This window comes from Sturnira hondurensis, unplaced genomic scaffold (assembly GCF_014824575.4).
Source record: "Sturnira hondurensis isolate 20B ecotype Veracruz unplaced genomic scaffold, ASM1482457v3 Scaffold0022215, whole genome shotgun sequence".
In the NCBI taxonomy this organism is placed as follows: Eukaryota; Metazoa; Chordata; class Mammalia; order Chiroptera; family Phyllostomidae; genus Sturnira; species Sturnira hondurensis.
The window spans coordinates 9086090-9108529 of NW_028094846.1; the positions used below are offsets into that span (position 1 = coordinate 9086090).

At 47.4% G+C, this 22440-nt stretch overlaps 1 protein-coding gene across 13 annotated transcripts in view; it reads right to left on the reverse strand.

The window, feature by feature from the left end:
* ABL2 (ABL proto-oncogene 2, non-receptor tyrosine kinase) overlaps nt 1-22440 on the reverse strand; it is a 91932-nt gene continuing 69492 nt past the window's right edge. For 4 of the 13 annotated variants that reach the window (XM_037035206.1, XM_037035203.1, XM_037035210.1 and 1 more), the window contains 10 exons: nt 20610-20905; nt 15274-15546; nt 13905-13949; nt 13492-13576; nt 12351-12528; nt 11203-11387; nt 10084-10236; nt 9123-9212; nt 6302-6475; nt 1-5795 (listed from right to left, as the gene is read on the reverse strand). In XM_037035206.1, coding sequence (XP_036891101.1) covers nt 4105-5795; nt 6302-6475; nt 9123-9212; nt 10084-10236; nt 11203-11387; nt 12351-12528; nt 13492-13576; nt 13905-13949; nt 15274-15546; nt 20610-20905 — 3170 coding nt within the window. In that variant the 3' untranslated portion in view covers nt 1-4104. The remainder of the gene's footprint in view (nt 5796-6301; nt 6476-9122; nt 9213-10083; nt 10237-11202; nt 11388-12350; nt 12529-13491; nt 13577-13904; nt 13950-15273; nt 15547-20609; nt 20906-22440) is intronic. The other 9 variants (XM_037035214.1, XM_037035212.1, XM_037035215.1 and 6 more) reach the window with 4 other exon arrangements.

Here is a 22440-nt window from a genome sequence, read left to right on the forward strand (position 1 = left end):
TGTTTTTTGTTTTTGTTTTTTTCTTAAGAAAAAGGAATGTAGCACTAGGTTTGTTAAAGTTGAAGCTGGCGTTTCTCTGTCACAAAGTGCGACTGCCGGGCGGCCAGGCATGTCCCGAAGGACGACCCGCACGACGTTCTCAGTCAGAGCTCTAGCAGAGGCCCGCTCTGCTGGCGCCGCCCCCGCGGGGCACTCCAGTCCCGAGCGTGTGCCCCAGAAAGTGCACGGCACCCTGCTGACTGACTGTCGACCTGAGCCACGTTTTCGGCAGGGTCTCAAGGCAGCAGGAAGGACAGAGACGCCCCAACTCTAGCCGGGACTCTGCCACTAAGGAACTGCTGAGATCATGGGCTGGTGACTTCACCGTCCTCTCTTCCCATTTCTGAAGCTGTAAAGGGTGTTAACAGTGTTCAGACAGTGCTGGGTACTGGGTGCTGGGAACCGGGAGGGATTCTGGGGGAACACTGGCCGAGGCCTCACCCACTGGGAATTCTGATCGACGCATCAGATTCTTTCTTTTGTCTGTCTTCTTACCCACAGGGGATTCTGTCGCACATTCCTGGCCAAGACCCACTGGACTAAGTTTATTAGTAACAACTCTAGTAGCAGTTAGCACTTACGGAGTGCTCAGTACGTGTCAGGCACTCAAGCGAAGCATCTTATATACATTATCATTAAATCCCTAGGACAACTCCGAGGTAGTTACGATTATCATCCCTGCTCTGCAACGAGGAAACTAAGGCCCAGGAAGGGGAGTGACCTGCCCCCTAGACTGGCCGCAGAGTCTGGGCTCCTGGTCACGACCTGCACGGCCTCTCAACTCAAACGCTCCACGGCCCTAGTGAAACAAATGGGGGCTGTGCTGCAGCCGTCGTCGTATTTCATCAACTGGGTGCTATTAGCCAACTTTCAACTGAATGATAAGAAAATTCTAATTTAAACCCCAAAACGCAGCTGGGGAGGGGCTCCAAGAAAGACCTCAATGTACAGAAGTCATCTGGAAAAACAATGACAGGCTTTCCTTAGGGCCAGTTTTCTTTTTTAAGGCTGTATCTCTGAAAATCAGGATGGAAGTGTGTAGGAAAATATACACATTTTAATTTTACACAAAGCCCTTTAAGAAAATACTTCATGTAAAGCATAATGAAGATTTACTATGCCACACAAGACACCGCATTTTAAGGTAAGAGATCTAAACCGAGACGGTGTTCTCTGCGCATGGAAGGGTTCGAGCTGTGGTAGCCAAAGGCTGTGTGTGCACGGGTATGAAACCCGACAGTCCTCAGCACGTTCCAGAAGTGCTCTGGCTCCCGCTCTCTGCTTCGCCTTTAAGCCAGATAGAATTAACTACATTTTTAGTTTCTAGAAGCAGTTTTTGCTTTGAATTCAAACTTTTAAACTTACACGAGTTATTTTTTTTTAATTTGGACCTTTTCAAGTAGAAAAAGGAAAAACCTACCAACAAATCGTACTTTCCTAAGTTGACAGTGCCTCTTAACCTTCACCTTGAGCCCTCCAGTCCTGAAGTTCCACAGTTCAAGCATCACGTGGACGGGCGTGGGGGATGCTGCAAAAATCAATGCTACTATTGACAGTGTTGCGAAAACTCGACTCGTTAACTTATTGAGCACCTACTGTAGGCAAGACAGAACCCGGTGCTGCCCCTGAGTAAAACACAGCCCCCACCCTCCAGACTCTTCTTCGGCGGGAAGAAACCGGGGGGCGTAAATACACTCAGTAGTGACCCTCCGAGGCTTATTTTCAGAGCTCTCAAGGAAAGATCCCTTGCTGAGGGGGGGAAAAGCCCCTGAAAAACAATTATAATCCCTCAACTTGCATCCCACAACGTCAGGGATAAACTTAAAAAGCAGCATAAAATATTCTAAAGTTTTAGCTTTCCCTGCCCCACCCTTCAAAGGCTAATTGCTAAAACACTTTCAAGTTTATGGAAGTACATGGTGAAGGGGGTGGGAGTGGGACTGGTGGCTTCTACAGCCACGCTGACGGGGACTGGGTCTCTCTTCCAGCCGCGACAAGGACACCAACCACATCACCAGCTGCCTGTGCTGCACCCCAGGAAACGGACCGCCGACCCCAGCAAGGAATGCCCAGCACGGACTCCTCCCTTCCAACCCTCCTCTTGGCCTGGGCCTCCTCTTGAGCTGCCATGGTAAGAATCAAGGTTTCCTTTCTTTCCAATGAAAACTAAGTTTCCTCCTTGCTCAAAAATGCCAAACTCCATCCAAAACATAGGTTTTCCCTCTTAGTATTCTAGCCCAATTAATATAATCTTAACAATTCAAAATTTCATGATTTGCTGCTGAGCAAAGAAGAGAATGAAAAGCCACTCACGGTAACCACCCCGCACCCCAGAGCTTTCCAGGCGGTGCTCGGAGGACACGCCTCCCCATGTGGGTTGAGTGCCTGGGGTGGGCTGGTATCACTGTCCTCACTTAACGGATTTACAGATGGGGCAATGGCTCGACGGTGGGCCAGAGACTGAGGCAAGAAGACAATTCACTGCCCATCAATGCTGAATTCCAATCTGCCTAAAGTTAATTTTCCTTCGGAAGGGAAAAACAATGTGTGTGTTTACTTTCTGGTGTTGGGTTCTCCTTGGGGGAGGGGTCATAAAGCTTTAAAAACAGAATGAAGTAGTAACTGGGACTGGACCTGATACTGAGAATATTAATAGTATCTAACCAATTAGATTCAGCTCCCTGCAATCCTAATTAACTCCCATCATTCTAAATGAGCAGGGAAGAAAAAGGACTCTTTCAGAGGCAAAACGTATCTGAGGGTTAAGTCATTAGGTTTCTAGGATCTAATTGGCGTTCCCTGGAAATGATGTGCTCCTTCAATCAAACATTCTTAACATGATATTAGAATAAACATCAAAGACTACTCCCAATGTAACCTTTACAAACAAGCACAAAGATGGGGGGCAGGCATGTGCAAGGAGAAAAGCACGTGAGAGTAACTTGGGGCAACCCATCAAAAATCCAGAGAGAATGACTGTGCTTCTCTGTACTTCCCACCTGGTTTGGGTCTAAAGTGGGAAGGGAAGGGAAGGTGCAGGGAAATGGCCATTAGGACCAAACCAGCTTCCACCTCAGTTGCAGACCTCTGGGCCTGGCTGTGGGCTTTTGAGGGGAGCCCCTTTGTTGGGTATTTTTGGTGATGAAGAAATACACAGCTGCCCAAGGCCCTGACTAGTACGCCAGAAAAGGACTCCCTTGTGAGGACCTGCCCATGACCATGAACTTCAGAGTCAAGGTTGGTCAATGCCTGCTTGATGCCAGGACTGAGGGAAGATGGCCTGCGCAGCAGGAGGTAGGGAAGGACCACTACAGAGACCCCGACCCTACAGTGCACGGTTGGGCATCAGCCAGCAGGAAGCCCGTCCGGTCCATTAGGGAGTAACAGACGAGACCGGGAGAAATGGCTTATTGATGAACGTGAGACTTTGGGAAGGGGTTTCAAAATCCTAGCATTCTTTCCCACCTGCACCAGTTAACACCAGTGAAAACAGGTCAGCAGCGTGCAGACAGGGCTGGCTTTGTAGTTCCAGCACTCCAAACTGCAGCTCCTACTGCGGTGGTGACCTTGTGGAAGCAAGGCTGACAGATGCTTCCAAGAGCCTTGAACAAAAGAAACGTCACTCTGTACCTTCCCAGCTCCCCTTTGTCTGGACCCCCAAATCTGCTGGGTGAAGCGGAGCGTCACCACCATTGGTAGCCACCACAGCCCGCAGTTAGCCCTGTCCTGTGCACAGGCCCGTGGCACGGCTGGGGGCAGCCCCGCCTCACCACCTGGCACCAGTCCCGGTAAGAACGGCAGCACACGCACCCGCTCCCCGATGCCCCAGTGCAGCCTCCGGCCCTGGCCACGAGCGCCCGGCCCGTCAGCTTTCCCTCTCCCAGGAGTGCTGCTTCCTGTTCTGTGAGATGAACCTGTAAACGTGAGATCTCAGAGAGCTGAGGTACTTCACATGGACACACTCAAGTATCAGTCTTTCATTTTTCGAAAACAAGAACACAGGAAAACAAGTCCCTCCCCCCTCCCCTGGGAATCGTGTGCGTCTCCCCACTAGGCCGACAATGGCTACCTCTGCACCACATCGCTGATTTCCTGCACACACGACAGTAAGTTATTGAGGACGGGGTTGGCCCCAGCGGCGGCGGCGGCGGCCGAGGACACCTGCAGCTCCTGCAGGCTGAGCTCCAGTCTGCTCACGGCCTCGCGGAAGGCGAACTTGTTGCGAGTCTGCGGGATGCAGTCCACGTAGCCCGAGCAGTAGTCGAGCAGCTGGTGGCCGGTGTCCACCAGCTGGCTGTTGGGCGCTGGCTCCGAGATCGCACTGGACAGCAGGTCCGCACACTCCAGCAGGGCCTCCTTGCTGATCCTGTCTGCCGAGACCTTCTCAGCTGCCTGTCTGGTTTTCCTCAGGGCCACCTTAGCACCCGCTGTGCCGTTGGCCATTTTGGTGGGCGAGATGGAAGACGTGGGCAGAGGCACTTGAGGGGGGGGCGCCGCAGGTCTCCCGGCTTTCCCGCCCACGGGCGCTGCCCCCGGGGCTGCCCTCTTCCCTCCCTCCTGCGTTTCCGACACAGGCTCCTCTGCGGGGTCTGGGGACGGGTGTGGCAGTAGTCTCATCACAGGTGGCGGGGGCGGGGCACACTTTGGTTTTACCCGTCGGGGTCGGTCTTTGTCTCCAGAGGATGTGACCTGATGCTCAGACAAGAGCTTGAATTTATTCCCCTGAGAGTCTGTGCCAATGAGCTGCACGTCGGCTGGGGTGTGCTTCAGAGTGGGGGAGATAAGGACGGGCACTTTGTGGTTGTGAGTGGTTGGGAGGACGGCCGCAGCCTTAGCTGGGGACCAGCCTGTCTGCTCACCGTCCTCTGGGACCCCAGCCACGCCGAGCCGTGCCCCACCATTCCTCTCCTTGCTTTTGGGGGCGGCCGCCACTCCAGCCACCCCCACCCCTGGGGGGTCCTTCTCTGCAATGGCTGAATCCCCAGAGGGGGTTCTGAGAGAAGGAGCTGCAGCTCCCCTGGGCAGAAGTTTGGCTTTTGGTCTCTCCCTGGTTGGAGCGACACCTTCCTCTGATTTTTTGGGAAGCGTGTCACTGGCCCTGTCCACATTCTCTTCTGGCTGAGAAGAGGCGGACACTGTCCTTTCCAGCTGGAGTTTGGACCTCTGGCAGTTCCTGGGAAGGGTCATTGCCATCCTATCCTGCTCTGGAAGCCCTGAGGACATGGAAGATGTAGAATTTGACCTTGGAAAAGGCTTGGAAGTGTCATCACTGGCTGTGGGTTTACCTGCTCGTAAGCCCAGTGTCTTTTTGATTAAGCGTGGTGTAAAGAAGCCTGTGATGCCAGACCACCCGCCCCCTGCAGCGCCGCTGCCCCCACCCCCGCCACCGTCGTCATTACAGAGGTGCCTCTGTGCAAAGCTCCCCCCGCAGCACTTGGGGGGCACCAGATTCGCCTCCTGCTGGGCAGCAGTGGAAGAGAACCCATCAGCATGCTGCAGAGAAGCAACAGATGCGAAGTTACCCGTGAGTTCGTATTTCTTGTGGGGCTGATTCTCCATTTCTCGGAAGGAGCTGCTGCGTTTGGGGGGTGTGGGAGCGTTTTTCTTTTTCATGAAGGAGCTGAAGAAGCCCCCCTTCCTATCCCTGGTGAAGCACGTCTCTTTGGCATCTTCCAAGAGGCTGCTGGGTGACTTGTCTCTTTGTTTTCGAGGCAGTGCTGGGGACCCACTGGGGGCCTGTGCACTTCTAATGAACCCTGATGAGAAACAGCCAATCAGTAATGTGAAATGCAAGAAGGCACTCCGTTCCATCGAGTTATTAAGGCTGCATTATGAGTTTTGTCAGCATCTATCAAACGTCAGGGGGCAGCAGGGCTCAGGCAACTAACAGATACGTTACCATTTCACACTGATCAGTGTTCCAAATGGGATGTGGGACAGAGATGGGAAGACATGCCCTGCTGATCGTCACCTGGGCCTTCACCTCTTCTCTACAAACCACCTGGCCTCACTATCAGCCTCACTGAAGAAGTGTCTGCCAGAAGTGCCCAGGTGGTAAGCACTTGGGAGGCGAGAGTTAAGGAAATGGAGTGGGAGGCAGACTGCATGGGGTGCGCCAGGACTCCTGCCCGAGGACGAGCGTGGTCGGGGAAGCAGATGCCAGCTACATGCGCCTCGGGAAGACGGGCGGGGACGTGGGCCTGGGAGCAGCGCGGGGTCCTCAGACAAGGCAGCCTGACTCTGCCTGCCCAGGGGCTCATACCTGGTGCTGAACTGGAAGCAGAATTGTCCGCGGCATCTTGGGCCCCTTCGATATTCTCCTTGTTCTCTGCCTGCTTCTTCAGCGTCCGGGTCTTGGAAGGAAGCATAGGTAATCGGGACAGGTAGGGGACGACAGATGAGGCGGCGGCAGCCCTCCCCAGCTCCTCAGCAACCTCTGTGAGGAAGACAAGGAGGCCGATAAAACTGACATCCTGGCAGAGCGAAGTTCTTTTCAGAAAAGACACAACTGCGAGAGAACTGGAGGACAGGGTCCTAAAATGTGTAGAGTCACAGAGTACGCACTCTTTGTCTGGTTTCTTTTGCTAAACGTTATGTTTATGGATCCATCGCGGTGTTGCACGTGGCAGGGTTTTCTCACTCCTGCGCACAGTTTGAATGTGGGAACACGCCACAGCTCACCCGTCCTCCTCTGAGTGTGTCCAGTTTCCGGCTATTGCGAGTACGTCTCTAGGGGCATCCTGCCGTGTCTTCTGCTCTACAACTGCCTGCAGCTACGGAGCACACACTGAGGAGCAGGACTGGCGGGCACAGGGTGCGTACAAATTCAGCTTTTTCCTGCCAAACTGTCTCCCCAACTGGCCGTACCAATCTACTCTCCCATCAGCATTGTGTACGAGTTCCGGTTCTTCTGCATGCGTGCCAGTTCCGTGCTATCGGGGTTTTCTGTGTGAGTTAACTGTCACCACTCTGGGGCAGGCACACAGAGGGTGTCACTGCTCCACTCTGTTCTTCTCTGTCGAAGAGAGACACCGAACAGGGCCTCGTATGCCCACTCATCACTTTGCTGTCCTCACTCACAGAGTCCCTGTTCAGGGGCTGAACAGAGCAGACAAATGTCTGCAGATACCTTTATTTTCGGTTGCACCGTGTACTAAAAAGGAGGACAGATACATTCCATGCAACTGAAGTAAAGGAGGCTCCTGAAAAAGGGTTCGCCCATCAGTAAACCCTGTTGACTACAGCTGGCCATGGGTTCTGTGGCTTTCACTTTAGCAAAGACATAATTTCTATTCATTCCTAAACAGAAATGAAGCCAGTAGGATCAATAAAACTGTAAAATTTCATGATTGCACTACTTTTTGGGTAATTGTTTTTAAAAAAACATGCCCCAAGAGTGGGTACATGGCACCTCACCCAAGCCTATGCAATGGGATCCCTTCCATCTGCCACTGTACACAGCAGCTGGGAGACTAACGTGACCTCAGGGACGCTGACAACCATGTCCAAGGCACTTGGAGGATTCTGAGGATGAGATGGACACAAGCAAAGGTGAAGAGATACCGGGTGGGGGTGGCTTTAGGAAGGAGGGAAACCTGAAGCTACTTGAGTCCATGGCTCCAACTGACCTGAGGTTAGCACCTTTCAGCTTTCCCACAGTTTGGTTATGAGCCAGTTAATCCTCCTCTTAATCCTCAAGAAAGTCTGAGTTCAGTTTCCTTCATTTATAAGGAATAAGTGCATTCTTTTAAGGTAGGAACTGTGTCTTATCTCTGTGTCCTCAGACCTAGTACAGTCCTTGCCACAGGTTAAATGTCAGTAAAATATGGGTTGAATAATGTTAAATTTCTTATTTAGCAACTGTGAATTGAAATTAGGTTTGAAAATTGATAAGGGCTGACTTTCTAAGAGACTATAGCATTTTCAAGAGAAGGGGAAATATTTAACTGAGGATTAAACAGAAGCTAAAAGTTGGCACAGAAGTATCAGAGAAAGGGAGCCTGCTCTTTGGGACGACAATCGTGACTTCTGCCGCTCCGACACCACGGGAGGAAGGCACGCGAGGACAGAGGGCTCTGTGACAGACAGCCGTTGTTCTTCCCCATTCTTCTCCCCAAGACATGACAATGCACCAAAGGAAGCTACAAAAATCGACTTGCCTCACTTTCTCTTCCAATATTTTTAAACTTGAACTTAAGCAGTGAGTTCTGCATTCAATTAGGAAAGGAAAAAATTTTTTGTAAAATTTTATAAATTCCCCCCAAATTTATAAAATTCTGGAACTATATCAAAGTGTCTAGTAGGGAAGTATATATAACCAACATGTTGTGATTTTAGCTCTAGAAAGAGTCTTCATAACCAGTTTATTGCTTGCCTTCTGCAGGTACTTTTGCGATAATTTTAGAGAGGCATTATACACCAAAGTTGGAAACTGCCTGTACGTGTTCATATCCTTGTTTTTCCAGATAAGAAAAGGGTTCTCACTGCTCACAGCCTAACTTCGCATGCTCACACTAAACTCCTATGTCAATACATTTAAGAATTAATTTAGGTATTTAATTGCATGGGTATAATTAACAGCCCACTAGATATTTAAATGGTTCTTAATTTTTCAATATTATAAACTGTATTATAATGTAACAACCTTGTAGCTAAATCTTTGTTTACACCCTTAATTATTTCCTTAAGATCTATATCCAGAAGTAAATTTCTGGCCATTGCTTTGATGACTCGGTTCTGCCGTCGTAGGTCCAGTCCAAAGAGCTGGAGCATTTTCCACGCTCGTTTCTCTCCCTCTTCTCTTCCCCACGTTAATGCTTAAAGAACTACTGAACTTGTTCTCTTCATGAAGAGACTGAATTTGTAATTAAAATACAATTTCAGCATTACAAACAAACGATATGATAGAAACATATAAAGAAATAAAAATAGGGGGGAAAAAGAAGCAGCACAAGAATGACGAAGGCCCCAAATGAGTTCGACATCCTGAAACGGAGTCCAAGCCACAGAGGCCGTCATTTTTGAAATGTTCTCACCACCAACCCCCAGAGGCAGCCGCTGCCAGCAAACCGGCAGGTTCCCACCTTCAGAAATGCTGGAGTCATGGAACATCGTTTCAAAAGCTTGGTGTGTCTCAGCAAAAGAGGGCCTGTCGGCGGGGCTCCACTTCCAGCCTAGGGAACAAAGGGAGGAAGTACAGAGAGCTCCCTGCAGAAATCGAATACCCAGGGCCCACCTGAGACAGAGCCCCACATTGAGACACCTGCTCACGCAGGCAGAGCTACAGCGCGTTCACAAGGACAGCGTGGCGGCGGCCTCGCAGTCCGACTCGGGGGTCGTGAACCCACTCCCCAGGCCAGGCTCTCCCACGCAGCCTCAGCTCCTGTTCCCTCTACCACGGGGACGAGGAGGGGTGAGGAGGCAGTTTAGAAAACGGCACACTCTCTTCCTCTGGAAAATTACTCTAACCTTGGAAATCACAAGCTGCCCATATTCAGAAACAAAACAGGCTACCAGAGAGGAGGAGCTGGGAGTTCTTTTTCGACAAAGACAGGGCAGCAGGCAATGCCCATGCTCAATGAGAAAATAAGATTTATACTCAGACACAACCGGAACTTAATTCACTGCCACCTTCCTACTTCTCCCATCTTCAAGAAGTCAGAGGCCTGGTTTACTCATCACAGAGGTAACTTCTGAATGTTCCCCTTACTCTTTAGCAATCCTTTTTTACCTCCTCGAAGGCAGTCCTCCCCACTATGCTCCATGCCCAATTTCATCTCATCCTGTTAAATGTGCACGTGATTCTGGGAGACTGACCCGCTGTTTCATCCCCAGACATCGACTCTCAGGATCTCAGTGAGACTCCCGGGCACAGCGCATGACACACTGACTGGCTGGGCAGCGGCCAGCACTTTGTAGGCCATGAAGTTAAAGCCAATCCAACAACAACGGGGCGGGGGATGGGTGGGGAGTGTTTCCAACTTGGCTAATCTCCCTGAATTGCTGACTCAGACCTTCAAAATTAAAATATGCAAAAATACTCACATGCTCTCATAAGTTCATAAACCTTGGGGGGGCATCCTTCAGGCTGCTCCATCCGATACCCCTTTTCCAGGAGGTCATAGACCTGAGACAGGTCGATGCCTGGGTACGGTGACATTCCATATGTGGCAATTTCCCACAGCAGCACCCCAAAAGCTACAAGAGGGATGACAAAAAGGAGCTTAATGTTTTGTCTCTGAATCGTTACTTATTTTATACCGTTAGGTAATTATCTTTCAAATACTGGGTAACAGTTACCCACATTATACCTTCTAAGTCTTACAGTGTGCCTTGTCCTTCTAAGATATCTGTTACAGGAACACTTCAGATACAACGCCAAGATGGTTTTCTTTATACTGCCCATCTTTTATTTAGATGTCCTTTATTACAATGAAGGAGAATAAATTATGACCATACATGAAGTCTGGGGCATAATCAAACTATTCTGAGAACAATCTATGATCTACTTAATGAGTTTCACAGTTTTTTATATGTCAGCTAACAGTTGAGGAGTAAATACAAAAAAATGAACTCATTCAAAACTCACCCTAGAAAAAAGAATTTGCTCAATTTTGTCCGAGGTTATTTCTGAGTTTGAGATTTTGGATAGAGTGACTTGGACTCCTACAACTATTTCCATTGGCCCACCACCCAACCCTTCGGATCGGTTCAGTTCACGAGCCTCCGCTAAATCACACAGCTCTCGTGGCAGCGGAAACCGGGATACATTCTAGGGGAGACTCCAGCAGGCCTCCCTAGCAGGCCTGCCTTGAGAGGGGGAGGCTGCTCCGTGTGCCCCAGGGCTCTGGAAATGAGCACCGACGCCTCGTGTGGGAAATGGGGCGCTTCATGGAGAGGGGGGCCTTAGAAGGCCGGTGCGGTACGAGACCTAGTCTGTGAGCTCTGTGAGCAGGGGCTTTGTTTGTTACTTTCTTCTTTACACTTCTTCCTATGCTATGTGCCTCGCTTCAACGCCTGGTAGATGGTATTTAATAAATGATTGAGGAGGGTGGGGTGAAGACAGAAGATACTGGTCATGTAAAAAAGAAACTCTAGAGCGTTAAGAGCATTTACAAAGAAAATGAAGCAACGCATGCAGGAAGAAGCCCCTCCCAACCTCACCCCAGACGTCAGATTTAATCGAGAAGGTATTGTAGGCAAGGCTCTCCGGGGCTGTCCACTTAATAGGGAACTTGGCTCCAGCGTGAGCAGTGTAGGTGTCTCCAGTCATCAGTCGACTTAGGCCGAAGTCAGCCACTTTGACCACATGGTTTTCCCCCACGAGGCAGTTCCGAGCGGCAAGATCTCTGCAGGGAAGAGAACCCTGGTGTGACTCCATCTGGACAGTGAGGACAGTGACCGTGCATGCTCTCATCTTGTTTGTCTGTGCTCCACGCAGAGTTCACAGGTTCAGTGCTGACAGATACGGTGCTGTTTTATGACAGTCGCTAACATGGTAGAAAGCCACTAACTATGTATCACTTGTGTGCGTCAAGAGGCAATTACACGACGCCTGAATAAAGCAGGCTTCAGAAAACGGGTTCCTATTCATGAGCACAGTTGACCCTTGAACAATGTGGGGCTTATGGGTACCAACCCCACACCCAGCTCATGCCTGTGCAGCCAGAAATACATGTGTAACTTCTGACTTCCCCAAAACTTAACTAGTAATAGCCTACTGCTGACCAGAGAAAGCCTTACCCTTAACAATCAATTAACACGCATCTTATATGTTATATGTATGATGTATTGTATTCTTACAAAAAAGTAAGGTAGAGAAAACAATATCAAGAAAATCATAAGGAAGAAAAAAAATACATTTACAGTGCTGTATTTATGGAAAAAGTCTGTGCACAAGCAGATCCTCACATTCGAACCCATGCTGTCCACAGGTCACCCGCACACTGGGACGGGTTGCAGAGGGAGCAACAGACACCAAGGCTTCCTCCAAGGTTTCAGTTCTTTACTAAGACAGAAAGCTGTTCTTCAGATTAACCACTAAATGAAGCAAAAGGCTACTGAATACAGTCCTGAGCAAAATAAAGAGCTTTTTGTTTTGAGAAGAGCACAGGCCCCTCATTAATATTTTAATCAGAGTACATAGGTTTGTTTAAGTTGGAAATGACATCATAATGGGCCCTGTGAAAGGGAAAATGACTTTCCTGAATCAGCTGAAGATTTCTGGGAAGTTCTCACATCCTTCCCTTTATTTGCAGGCCAAGCAAGGTGGCCTCGTGGTTAACTGTCAGCCATCGCCAGGCTCTACCCACCTGTGGATGAAATTCTTCTTCTCCAAATACTCCATCGCGGACGAGATCTGCGTGGCCATGTAGAGCAGCACGACCGCCGTCACCTCCTCCCGGCTGCACTCTCGGAGGTAATCCAGCAGGTTCCCGTGCGGCATGTACTCCGTGACGATGTAAAACGGAGGCTCCAGAGTGCACACGCCTGGCAGTTCAGGAATACGGCTTGTGTTAGCACCATGTGGCCAACATTCCAGACCACACGGCCAAAGTGATCAACACCTTTCAAAATCTAACGGGCAATAATCTTCCCTTCCCGCCATCACAGTCTCTGAAAATGATTCAGCCAAGTTAAAAGATGGTTTATAAGGAGTCTCTACTTCCATTAGATGTTTCTGGAAACTCACATGCACTTGAGTATTTGCTATTTGGGCAAAGGCAGAGTCACTTGAATTAGTTCCATAAAGGGTCAGGAAGACCAAAATTTGAAGAGTTCTCTGTTGTATGCCTATGATTCTCATTCCCAACTGCATGCTAACGATGCTTATCTGAAAAGAACCGCAACTGTGCGTATGTTGACTATGTGAGACCAGCCTGTAACCGGGCTTTGAAAAAAGATTATAATTGTTACCATAGTCAAATACTTGACAAAGTCCCTGTAAAGAACCAACAAGAAATTATTTCCTTTGGGACAGTTTGGCTCAATTTGAACACCGAAGAAAGTGACCCTATTTTTGAAAAGGGCAAAGGGTGCAGACGCTGGCTCCTTTGTGTCCTGAACAGCTGAGAAACCAACCTAGCAGAGCGCGGCAGTCCCGCCTGTAAGGTAAACCGATGGGTGTGGGCACATGTGGACTGTGCTTCTTGTCAACAGCTTTGTTTAAGGTCTCTTTATTTTGTGAAAGTTTTTGATTTGTAATCCCTCTGAATAATTCTGAACTTTGAATCTGGGGCAATCACCACAAACTGGGCCATTTTATACAATCAGTCCAGGCCAGTTTCTTGGGCAACTTTTAAACACAGAGATTGCTAATTAAAGTAACAGCCACTTATTGAAGTCAATTCACACTTGATGCTTTTCCCGTGGTGATTCAGAGGAGGACTCGGAGATAACGGAGTTGGGGACAAGCATCTTTGAGGAACCCGCAGTTAAGGCAAGACTCCTCACCTAACAGTTGCACCAGATTCGGGTGCTTGATTTCCTTCATCACCGCAGCTTCCTTCAGGAACTCCTCCACCTCCATGGTATCTTCCTGGAAAGGGGGAATGATAAAAAGGGAAAAAAGAGGGACAAACGCCCATCTTAACCACTTGAGTCAACTCACAATCATAAAGCTTTAAATGAGGGCATCTTTTTCACTCATATGTGGAATCCAACGCACTGACAAGCAAAACAGAGACAGACTCACAGAGAGCAGGCTGACAGCTGTGTGGCGGGGAGGCTGGGGGTTAAGGGATTGAGCAAAAAAGAGAAACAAAACTCACAGACACGGACAACAGTATAGAGACTGCAGCAAAGATGGGGGAAAGGCTGGGGGATAGCTGGTGATGGACAGAGGCCTGACGGGGGGCGGTACACACCGTACAGGGTACAGATGATGTGCTGGAGAACTGTTCACCTGTGACCTGCAGAATTTTGTTACCCGGTGTCAGCCCAATAAATTCAGTACAAAGGAAAAAAGTGGCATAGGGAGGGACAAGGGAGAGAAAAAGAGATCGAGAGTGAGATCGACAATATTTAAAACAGTCTCACTAGCCATCAGTTCAATGAGTTTTCATGTCCTGTCTGAGCCCCTGCCACGAATGCAATCCACACGCCCCTTCGTTAACGCTGACTTTAAAGAGAGGGAGGGACACCTTTTGAATATTTTAACACACATGTTAAGAAATTTTATCATAACCTAATTTGTTCTACAGAAGTCCAATTAGGAAAGATAAATGTTGCCCTGGCTGGTGTGGCTCAGTGGATTGAGTGCCAGCCTGTAAACTGGAAGGTCACAGGTTTGATTCACGGTCAGGGCTCAGGCCTGGGCTGTGGGCCAGGTCCCCATTTGGGGGTGTGTGAGAGGCAGCTGACCAATGTTTCTCTCCCTCTCTCCCTCCCTCCCTCCCTTCCCCTTTCTAAAAAGAAAGAAAATCTTAAAAAAGGAAAATGTCCTTAAATTTATCCAATATTTGAAACAAGTAAAACTTAGCAAAATTCATCATCACATCTTATCACAACTGAAACACACACTGAGACTTGAATAACTCAGTTCTGTTATTTTACTTCCTGAGATACCTCAGCTTTGAAAGAGAAGACAGAACAGTTAGCTGTTTACATGTTTGTCTTCCTGACCAATTCCCTAGGGAGCACTGCACATTTGCAAGGCCTTAAATATTGTTTCCACTCAGAATGCGCTTAACAAATGCTTGCTAAAGAGAGCAGACCATGACTCAAAGCTGAAGAGCAGCCTTCACAAGTGACAGGGCCGAGCCAGAGGCACGCAGGAGAACCTGCAGAGAGCGGATGAGTGACAAGCCTGTATTTTGGTACCAGGATGCTTAAAGAGAGCATGGCACCAGGAAAAAGACTTCTGTGAATATTAAGAACAAGAAGTGATCTATTGTCACAAAGATAGAGGAGCAAGAGGCAAAGGGGAGAGAGGGAGAAGGGGAAAGGAGAGGAATAAAGGAGAGAGAGGGAAGGGGAAGGGAGACAGCGGGAGGGAGAAGGGAGGAGAGACAGACACACAGACCTTCCCTGCACGTGGGCTCTGCTGCGCTGCAGTGACTAACCTGTCCCTGCACTGTCAGCAATGGCACGAAGGCTGATCATCACAATTTGCTGATGTGCTTGGCACCAGTGGGTGGCAAGTGTTCCAGAGTTAAAGAAGGGCACACTGATATCTTCCAATGATTCAGCGCAAAAGAAAAAGATGCCTGAAAACTGTAATTTTCAGCAACCCACCTTCAGTGTTTTCACAGCAACTGTCAAGCTGTATTTCTTCCAGACGCCAACGTAAACCTCTCCGTACTGACCACCCCCAAGTTTGTGCTTCATGGTAATATCTGTTCGTTCCATCTCCCACTTGTCATGGATGGGGGACACGCCGTACACCGTAGGCTTGTTACACTTGGGGGCAGGGTAGTGCAATGTCGTCACCAGCCCGTCAGCCACTGTGGAGTGGTGGTGGACCAGCTCCGCCAAGGTGCTGAAGCGGCTCTCGGTGGTCACGTACACCTGGTGGGAAAGGCAGGGGAGAAGCTCAACCAACTCGGACAGAGACCAGAAAGCTTTTGTGTAAAAGCCCATTGCTCCACTGGTCTGAAGATACAAAGCTAGGACGCCCATGAAAGAACGAGATGGTGATGGCAAGGGAACACACAGAACTTCACTCAGTTTAATCTTACTTCAGGCACTTTTCCCGTGCTTCCTGTTTGCTCTAGTCCTGGGAAAAAACTTCCAAGACACCTCTCTGGATCACCAAGATCACTGCACTTCAAGTACTCTTTAAGCATGAAGACTGTGGAACCCAAGTACATTAGACAAACAAAGGAAGAGATTCTCTGATTAAAGTAAGCAAGAGGGAACTTGGCCTCCTGTGAGTTTATCAAATACCCCGGCAGAATTTTGCACAGAACATAACTTGAAATTTTGGGGGGTAGAGCAAGGGTATTCAAATAGCTTACAATTTTTACTTAATTAGGATGTGCTTTTCAGAGATTCTGTTAACAAAACAGTAGTTAATTTGCCATAGGCAGTAAGTATAAAGTAAGATAGTCTTTGCGTCTTATCTACCAAAGGAGCTATTTTTTTAAAGAAGAAACTTTTATTGTGTACAGCAAAGTATACGATTAATAAGTGGAGAATTGCTGGTTTTTATAAAATGGACTCACCCATGCTAATATCTCCCACCCGAGAACCGTAACCTCGCCAGCACCCAGTGGCTCCCCCCTCCTGCTCTCCCAGCTAATTGCCCTGCAAAGGGGCCGCGCTGCTGACCGTGAACACCTTAGATGGGCTTTGCCTGCTTCTGAACTCCATGCAAATGGGGCATCCAATACATGTTTTGTGTCTGCTTTCTTTCACTCCACTTTTTTTCCCAAGTTTAATTTATTAGAACCCACTAAGTGAGGATTTTAAAAGCAGAGTTTTCATCAAACTAACAATTAAGGGCAAAAATACATTTTAAAAACTTAAACCTTAAGGCAGAAGTAAAACATAAAAAACCCAGCATGTCTTGTACAAGCTGCAGAATGTCAGAATTTTAAGAGATTCACATAGTATTTTATAGCATTAAATTGTTAATCCAGTCAGAAAGTATCTACTTGTCCAGGGCTTCTGTTTATAAACTCGACTGCTCAAATTTTTTTATTATGATACAATTCAGATATCATAAAACACACCATTTCAAGTGTATAACTCAGCAGTTTCAGTATAGTCACCGGGCCACCCAACCATTACCTATCTAACTCTAGAAACTTTTCATCCCCCCAGAGAAACCCCATCCCCACAGCAGTCATTCCCATGCCCCCACCCTGCAAACTCAAACCCTTCACTCAGCTTTACGTGTGTGAGATCAGCATGCTCCTCTGTAAAGGGCCAGAGAGTAAATACTTTAGACTTGTGGCCACTGCACATCTGCCGCTACTACTCACATTTGCTGTGATAATGAGAAAGCAGTCATAGACAATACGCAAACAAATGGGTGTGGCTACATTCCATAAATTTTTATGTACCAAAGCAGGCAGCTGCAGGGCCACAGTTTTCCTGATGTGTACAGATCAATACTGTGTTCATCTTTATTGTACGAGACTGCATTTTATAAATATACTACAATTTATTAATTCAGTCAACTAGTGCTAGACAGTTGAGAGTTTCTAGTTTGGGGCTATTACAACTAGAGCTGCTATGAACATTCCTGTACATGCCTTCTGAACACACGTGTACTCATTTCTGTGGGTAGACAACCACTAAGTGGAGCTGCTGGGTCTCTCCCACATTATTCCTTATCTCATTCTATTTGGTTTTGTCAAGAGACAATATGGGACACTTCCAGTCAAGATGGCGGTGTAGGTAAACACAGCCCAACACCTCACACAACCACATCAGAAGTACAATTAAACTACAGAACTACTAGCATTCAGAACCATCAGAAAATGAGTTAAATGGATGTCCCACAATTACTGAATTACAGAAGAAACCACATCAAGACTGGCAGGCGGGGTGGAGACACAGAATGGGCTGGTCCCACACCCACGTGTGACAGATAAAAAGGGAGATATCCTGGGAGATATCTCAGGAGTGAGGGGTCTCAGCCCCACACCAGTCCCCCCAGCCCAGGGTCCCAGTGCTAGGAAGAGAAGTCTCTATAACTTCTGGCTGTAATAACCAGTGGGAACTGAGACTGTGGAAGGCAGAAACTGTGGGAATCCCAGGCAGTTCCTCTTAAAGGGCCTGCACACAGACTCACCCGCACTCACTCCCTCTGAGCTCCAGAGCGTGGGCAGCAAACTGAAAGGCATCACAGACATATGGAGAAGATGAAGTGTCTGGCATCAGGGTGAGAGCTGGGGGCAGCTCTCTCCCAGACAGAACGGCTGGCAGAGACCCATCCAGTCCTCTCTGAGCCCTCCCCTGGCAGAGCCATGGAGCCATTTCTGAGATTCCATCAACCTGGCTCACACTGTTTGCCCCACCCTGGTGACTCCCTTAGGCCCTGCCCCACCCAACTTTCAGACCCACCCAAGCTGTTTCTCGTGGCTTTTCCGTATGAATAGCTTATCTTGGCCTATGCTTCAGATTTTCCTAAATTCTCTCAAACAAGAAGCACCTAGCTTCAGTGAACCCCACAACTCTAGGATGGCCCAGGCTTGGCACTAGCAGCAGCTGACCTTGGTTCAAAGCTTGGCCCCTCCTGGGCATCTAACTCCAAACCCAGTAGTACAAGCAGCAGGCGTCTGCAGATCACTTTGTAGCTAGTGGTGTGAGTCCCTGGACAGAACACAGGTGGTGGCTGACCTTGCACGTGCCAACAGCAATCAAGGCTCAACTACAAGAGGATGTACACAACCCACAGAGTCGATGTACCTTGAGTACCCAGCTTGAATGATAGGGCACCACTGGACCCCACAGGACACCTACTCCATTAGGCCACTCTACCAAGCCTGGGAGATGTAGGAGCTCTACCTAATGCATAGAAACAAGCACAGGGAGGCTTCCAAAATGAGGAGACAGAAACATGGCCCAAATGTAAGAACAGAACAAAACTCCACAAAAGCAGCTACACAAAATAGAGAAGAGCAATCTATCAGATGCAAAGTTCAAAACACTGGTTATAATGATGCTCAAGGAACTTAAATGAAGACCTAAAAGCATTAAGAAAAAAAATCCAGTCAGAAATGAAGGATAAACCAATTGAAACAAAGAACAATCTACAGGGGAATCAACAATAGAGTGGATGAGGCTGAGAATTGAATCAGCAATTTGGAACATAAGGAAGCAAAAACACAACCAATAAGAACAAGAAGAAAAAGAAATTAAAAAAATGAGGATAGTGAAAGGGGCCTCTGGGACAACCTCAAGCGTTCTAATACTCACATTATAGGGGTGCTGGAAGGAAAAAAGAACAAGACATTGGAAACTTACTTGAAAAAATAATGAAAGGCCCTGGCTGGTATAGCTCAGTGGATTGAGCACAGGCTGCAAACCAAAGGGTCGCCAGTTTGATTCCCAGTCAGGGCACATGCCTGGGTTGTGGGCCAGGTCCCCAGTGGGGGCCAAGTAAGAGGTAACCACACATTGATGTTTCTCCCTCTCTTTCTCCCTCCCTCCCCTCCCTCTAAATAAATAAATAAAATCTTTTTTAAAAAAGCTAGTGTTCTCTACCTTTAAAAAAATTAGGGAAAGAAAAATTCCCTAACTTGGTTAGGGAAATAAGAAGTTCAAGTACAGGAAGCACACAGAGTCCCAAACAAGAAGAACCCAAAGAAGCTCACACAGATACTCATACTTAAAATGCCACAGGCTTAAGGAAAAGAGAGAATCTTAAAAACAGCAAGAGTATAGCAATTAGTTACCTACAGGGGAGACCCCATAAGACTTTGCTGATTTCTCAAAAGTAACTTTGCAGGCTAGAAAGGATCAGCAAGAAATATTCAAGGTAATGAAAAGCAAGGACCCACAACCAAGATTACTCTACCCAGCAAAAGCACCATTTAGAACTGAAGTATAAAGCTTCCCTCATAAGGAAAAAGACTAAAGGAGTTCACCAACACCAACCAGTATTATATGAAGTGTTAAAGGGTCGTCTTTAAGAAGATCAAAAATATGAACAATAAAATGGCAATACATATCTATCAACAATTGAGTCTGAATAAAATAAACAAACAAGTAGAACAGAAACAGAATCACAGATACAAAGAATGTTTTGATAGTTGCCAGATGGGAGGGGAGATGGGGCCATGGGTGAAAAGGGACCGGGATTAAGAAGCACAGATTGGAAGCCTACACTTCCTGTTCAACGGAAGTTCGCCATGAGCCCACGCTTTACAGTTTTAAAGCGAAACAGCTCCATCCAACACAACCATTCAAACCAGCTGGTCTTCCCAAAATGTGAACGGCTAAGTGACTCATCTATTTACACTAACAAATATCAAAGACCAATACTGGTCTTACAGCCTAAATTCTTACTCTGTGAACTTTCTGGTAGACATTTATAATTTTCAGATATAATGTGTAATTTATAAATTCTTTACAATGCATTAGATGTATATTTGTCTATTTATATGTTAATGATTAGAACAGCTAACTTACCCAGCAATTTCCTTCACTGTTCTTCTTTACATGTAGCTCATCATGAAACCATTAATATAATACTGTTTTATTTTAAATTTGTTTTTAAAAATAAATAAAAAGATTTTATTTGTTTTTTAGAGAGAGGGCAAGGGAGGGAGAGATACATCAAATAGCTGTCTCTCGTATGTGCCCCGCCTACCAGGAACCGATTTCACAACCCAGAAATGTGCCCTGACTGGGACTTGAACCAGCGACCTTTCATTCTGTGAAACAACACCCAACCAACTGAGCCACACCAGTCAGGGCTATAATACAGGACTGTTTTAGATTTCCATCACCACATTCTTTTGAAAAGAGAAAGTTCCCTCTAACATGAGAAAGTGCTCAAACTCCCATCAGTGATTATCTTCTTTCATGTCAGACGTAAAAACTGCATCCTCACTCATTCTGGGTGTACTTTCCAGAGAGCACCACCAGCCCACCCCGCAGGTGGCCGCCAGCCTTACCTTGCCATCTGCGGTGGTGTTGATCCTGTAGTGGTACACACGGCCCTCATACCTGAGCGAGATGGACAGCTGCCCGGGGCTGCTCTCACTTTCTCGCACCAGGAAGCTGCCATTGATTAAACTGCTGAGCAGATACTCGGCGGCGCTGCGGGACACAGGTCCGTGGTACCAGGAATGTTTCTCCAGACTGTTTACGGGGGTGATGTAGTTGCTTGGCACCCAACCTTGGCCATTCTTGGAGCGAACTTCACTCCACTCGCCATTCTGGTTGTAACCAAGGACTCGCAGCTTTTCACCTAGCCGTCAAAGTCATCACAGAGTGAAAGAGAAGATGTTATGACTTTATCTCTAATGAACGCAGTCTGTTGTCAAACTTTAAAGGCACTGAAAAATGAATCAGGAAACTTTCATACCAACCAATTTTTCTAAATAGTGAAAACAAACCTGACTTTCATTACATCCTCACTGATCTTACCCTGCACCTTAAACCAAAGCAGCACAGCTAAAGGCGGCACTCTGGCATTTACTACACACAGGTCTTAAGAGATTTTTACACCAACTAAAAAAAATCTCTTTAAAAAACTCCATGTATGGTAGTAAGGTGAAATACAAGGATATACAGTTACTCGTATGGCTGGAAAATGACACAGTCTCACCCTTCAAAAAAATAAATAAAATTCATTTCCCCCCCAAAACAGTTTGTAAAGGAATGTCTCTTACACATGGTGTAATATTAACAGGCAATCGAGGATTAATTAGAGATAAGCCATGGGCAACCGAATGTTATTTCTAAATGAAACAACACTATTTCTAAATTTCACTCGACACCAAGGCAACAAAACCATCAATGTAAAAACTCAAGAGCACAGACCACAGACCTTTCAGCAATGTTTTCAGAAAGAAAACTGTTTGGAGGATGGGAGACAAGCAGTGAGGACTCCCAAAGCACAATCTTTTCCAGGACTCAAGCTTTAAATAGTTATAGTTCCCCGGTTTCCCTCCCATTCCCCCCCAAGAATGAGTCATTCCTACCCAGCCCTCTAAAATTAGTGTGTGGGAAAGGAACCTGAGTCTGAGGCTGGAACAAAAGATCCGAGTTACTCAGACTATCTTTGCCACTGACTTCAACATCCCTGACTGCGCCGCCAGAGCCAGAACGACGACCTCGGGCTCCACCAGCAGGCACCTTGCCCCTGCACTTGTGGCCCGGACAGAACGGGAAGACGAAAGAGCTGCCACTAGCAAAACCTGATACTTGAAACAATTATTCTAAGGCCACGGGTCCCTAACTCTGAGAGATGCAAGCCTTCCTACCAAGTTCACACCCACTTTTCAATGCAGGCAGCAGGGAAAAACCAAATCAATCAAAAGCACATGTCCAGTAGTTATGAGGCAAAAACTATTGAGGAAAAACTCAAAATCGTTCCTCTGGCAGCCATCTAACGTTTTTCGCAGCCTACAAAAATGTCTACTGGGATAAGCTCCTGTGAGCCCCGCTATCTCACCCAAGACACCTGCATGTGTGACGCTCAATGAGAAAAAACACAAGAGTATGGACTCACACACATTTTAATTATATGTACAAAACATACATATGCACAGATAGGTAGGAGTGTGAGTTGTATGGTGGTGGAAATGCACGGGGGGAAAAACCTCACACTGCTAGAAAGAAGAAATAAAACTTGCTCTGTAGCTTTTCTATTTTACTCCACAAAAGCCGGAAGAAGTAAACGCGAGGCAGTTTACTAACTACACCGCTGCTTCCTTCTCAAGAACTGGCAGTGACAGGTCATCACAACTAGGGTATGGCGAGACACCCCCGGTTTTTGTC